Below are 4,425 nucleotides of genomic sequence, written 5' to 3'. Positions count from 1 at the left end.
GCTGAAGCTTTACGGAGTTAAATGTTGTTCGCAACAACAAAATTTATAAAAACAAAAATTACTACTTTAGTAATTAATGATTTTTAATAAAATATAAATGTTAATTATTTTTGAAGATTTAATGAATTAAAATTATTCTTCTTTATTATATTTGTTTGTACATGTTCCCTAGGCGTGTCATCGAATTCACTGCGGGACAGTCGATCAAAGGTCGATTTCAGAAGTAACTCACAACTGTAAGCATGTTGAATGCAACTGGAACGATGAGGTGTATGGGTATCAAACTAAACTCCTTCTGCCGACAAGGTTTGTCAAATTTATTCATTATAAAGTACTTAACTTACTTTCAAGCAACGCACTCTCCATTGTGTTCTTATAGAAATGCTTTGATTTATCTCGATTGATTTGTCAATCAACAGTTCCACTTTCTGACCTCTTCTCCAGATTTATACAGAAAATTACAGAATGTTCGTCATTAAATCAAAAACGTGTGTTTAAGCACTTAAATTCCCCACAGATCTGCCCGTATAAACAAGAACTCCATTTTATCCTATTATTTATTTTATATCTGTATAACAAACGATCTATTGATAACTTTATTACAGTTTTCACTTGATTATTAAACACAGTCAACAACAGGATTCTAGTAAGTTGTTGAAGCATTTTTCATATTTTACTGGACGAATGAACAAGAAGTCTAAAAGAATAATACTTCATTGAAAAAGATTTCGAATAAATCAGTTTAACTTTGTTTTGAAATAGATATCGGACAACTAAGCCGGAAACATTTCATCGTTTACCGCTAGGCAATATTATTGTTTCCTCCTTCTCTCATATATATATATATATATATATATATGTGTGTGTATGTGTGTATCCTTTCTATCAATATATATATATGTATATATAATAGTGGGATAGGCTGGTTTATGGGGTTACCCGGGGTCTCCCATAAATATGGAACGATTTGACCTCTAGCCCAGGGTAACTCCATAAACCGGCCTACCCCACTATAATATTAACTGGTCTACATCTTACAATGTGCTTCTTCTCCGGATTTATGCATTTCTACAAACGATATTTATTCTTTTACTTGTTTCAGTCATTTGACTGCGGCCATGCTGAAGCATCACCCTTAGTCGAACAATTCGACCTCAGGACTTATTCTTTGTAAGCTTAGTAATTATTCTATCGGTCTCTTTTGCCGATACCGCTAAGTTACGGGGACGTAAACACACCAACATCGATTGTCAAGCGATGGGGGGGGGGGGACAAACACAGACACACAAATACACACACACATATATACGACGGGCTTCTTTCAGGTTTCGTCCCCAAATCCACTCACAATAATCATTTCATCGACCAAATTGTCTCGTAGTGTGGATAAATAGTTTAAATTGCTCGATATACGCTAATGAGCCTAGTCTGTTATGTGTATTGATACGTGAGTTAAGCCATAACGATGGTTTCTAACAGCTGGGATAAGACTTGTTTCACACCCATTTGAGGACCGTGAAACGATAGTGTAGATGTGAAGAATATAAGGAAGCTTGCTTGTCACATCTTAGTCTGTTTAGATATTGTCAGTTAAAATAAATCGATTGATACATGAATACAGAAGCAAAGAGGCGAACCTTTCCAACCAAATAATTCAATAAATGCAAACTTCAGTTGAAAAGCCTTAGTAAACATTGTATATACAGAAACGGTCAGAAATATTGCTCTTGACAGAACGAACTAAAATGAAAGGAGTATTAGAAATGTTTGTGGAAGAAATAGCATTTTTAAAACAATACAATTTGATGAGGTTCAATGCAGACAAAAGTTTGTTTTCGTATTTTAAGACAGTTCTATTATACAATACAGTTAGAAGTTAGTTATCACAATGGAAAGAAAATAGAAATAGAATTCCGAAATTCCAGTCATATTGTATAAGTTCCAGAAAAAATTAGATTTTTTAATGAAATTTTCTTCAAATATGCTTCATATGGTGTAGATCCCAATTATATCGGACTTTGATGAGAAAGAACTTTTCTGGGGGTGGGGAGAGAAGTTTCAGAAAATCCACTCGAGTCCACTTTGTTTCTTCATAACTTTCGGAAAATATGTATATTTTTGGATGTATAAATTACGATTATATCGATATTTGATGTGAAAAGAAAAATACTGAGTACGCACACATACATACTGATATATTTCAGATTTTCTTTCGAAATTTCAAGTTTCATTTTGAAAATATATGTGATGTGTTAGTATGCGAGCCCATCATTCTTTTTTTTTTTTTTCCTATTAAATTCCGAAAGTTATAAAGATAGAAAGCCGACTCGTGTGAATTTCTCGAAACTCCTCTCCCCACCCACAGAAAATATTTTTCACAACAATTTCGATATAATCGGAATCTACATCATCTGAAGCGATTTGTAGAAAATTTCATTTGAAAAATATTAATTTTTCTGGAAGTTATGAGGAAACAAAGTCGAGGTGGGGGCAAATGTGTAGGTGTGCCATACTATGTAGGCCTTACTCGTTCAATAACGAAAGATGGGTATTTTTGGTGACATCTTCTCAGCAATTGATTCCAGTTGGTGCGAAGATTTATGAACATATTTAGACTCAGAGCCAAAGCAAGCAAAAAGGTGGCTAAATTCAGTGAGAAATACAGTCCAGTATTACATGACGTCACATATGCAACTTGCTCCCGTGTACGACCGTATCTGATAATACACCCATAGATATATTGATAGGAGCAATCATTTATTTAGGTAATTTGAGAAAATACTATAATTTAATTGTAACGATGTGCAGTTTTTTTTTAGCTGTTGAACGAACTTCTAAAAGCACTAATGATAAGAAGGAACTACTTGAGCTATGAGAATCACTTTAAGTTGTCAGTGGAAATGTACTGTGATGCTATTAGCTTTTGGGTTATAAGGAGTGATTCAAATTCTCATGCAGTTGATCGACTTCGAAAGTTCAGGAAATAAATTGGTTTCAAATTGGCTTCCTTTGTCAATTGTGATTGTGACTGAGATACTGAAATGAGAAATCCATTGCTGTACAAAATCTGTAGCAACTACTTCGGTAGTCATTTTTGTGAGGGTAGTAACTTCAGGTCATCAGTTGTATTTGTCTGTGCAGGTAAGCAAATCAAAAAACCCTTAGATGGAAGATAGTACCCATGATATTGAGATGCACATGATTAAATCTTGTATCTGCCAATACAAAAGTATCCCAGGGCTGTTTTGACATGTCAAGAAATACAATTCTTTGACAAATGTCAGATGTCTTTGTTGATATTGGTCCATATAAATTTAGATTAAATCAGTTTCTGCGTCACAGCGATGCTGGGATGTGCTAGGCAGTGAAATGCAGAGGAAACAGTGACAAGGCTTCTCTGGCAATATATGGACTGTGTGAAGAGGGTGGGGAGTGACCTAGGGATATGAGAAGCAAGGGTGAGTCCTAATTGTAGCATGTGTCCAAACTCAGCCTTAGTGATTTTTAACTTAGCCATATCAAGTCTCCATAGACTAATAACTGGATGCCCATTAGTCACAGTGTTATGTACAGCAGAGTCAGTGTTTTTATTGTTAAACATTGGTTGAGCTGGATCAGCATGCTGTTCCAAGACCACATATCTCTTGTGAGTGTCAAGAAAACAGGACTAACACAGTTAAGCTGGTTGTAGTATCCACTAATCTTTGTCATTTTCAATTTATTAGAAGTTCAAAATTATGTAAGATGTCACAATGAAAATCCATTTGAAACTATGATAAAATCCCATATTCAAGGTTAATGATTTGTTACCAAAAGTATTTATAGGTAACTGGTTCATCGCTTGCAAAACAATATCATATGCTTTCCTTTCTCCCCGCAAATTTGAGGGATATCAAAATTTTGGGCCATATATCAAGAAATTCATTTTTGACATGCTGTCATACTCATAAAATAAGCAACCATCAAGACTGAAGCTAAGCAAACCTGTTGCATTTACTTACTACTTCAAATGCATCTTGTAGCTTTGTTAAGCTATACGCAAATAAACTAGTGGAGACGGGAATACATTTACCAAAAGTTTATTACTTTAGGTACAATAGGGCTTACTTAAGTTGTCAGTTATTTCTGTATAGTTCACTCAGATTCGTTTCATGCTCGCTGTTAGCATTCTTTTGTTTACCTTTTCCTTTCCGGAAGTCATTCTGTTTTCCTGCTGACCAACTTCCTAGCTAGCCCGTAGCAAAGTATCTGTTCGTCTTTCTGTCTACAGTTCGACCTACATACCCCCCTCCCCCCGAACCGTAGACTGTCAATAGAAATGGGATAGTGTTTCAATTGTCCTGCCCCTGCGTTTGGTTACTCGATTCTTTGGGACTGTTCCTTGTCAAGAGTTGGTGTGATTTGACGGGGCTGTCAGTATCGAGA

At 35.3% G+C, this 4,425-nt stretch overlaps 1 protein-coding gene across 1 annotated transcript in view; it reads left to right on the top strand.

Moving 5' to 3' along the window:
- Positions 1–213: 213 nt before the first annotated feature.
- Positions 214–4,425, top strand: part of LOC106883270 (trifunctional enzyme subunit alpha, mitochondrial) — an 84,184-nt gene continuing 79,972 nt past the window's right edge. The window contains exon 1 of the mRNA XM_014934213.3: positions 214–306. Within this exon, the coding sequence (XP_014789699.1) occupies positions 243–306 (64 nt within the window). The 5' untranslated portion in view covers positions 214–242. The remainder of the gene's footprint in view (positions 307–4,425) is intronic.

This window comes from Octopus bimaculoides, chromosome 19 (genome assembly GCF_046866305.1).
Source record: "Octopus bimaculoides isolate indiv1 chromosome 19, ASM4686630v1, whole genome shotgun sequence".
Taxonomy (NCBI): domain Eukaryota; kingdom Metazoa; phylum Mollusca; class Cephalopoda; order Octopoda; family Octopodidae; genus Octopus; species Octopus bimaculoides.
The sequence above is the reverse complement of the archived record's forward strand: the minus strand, read 5'-3'. Positions and strand labels throughout refer to the sequence as shown.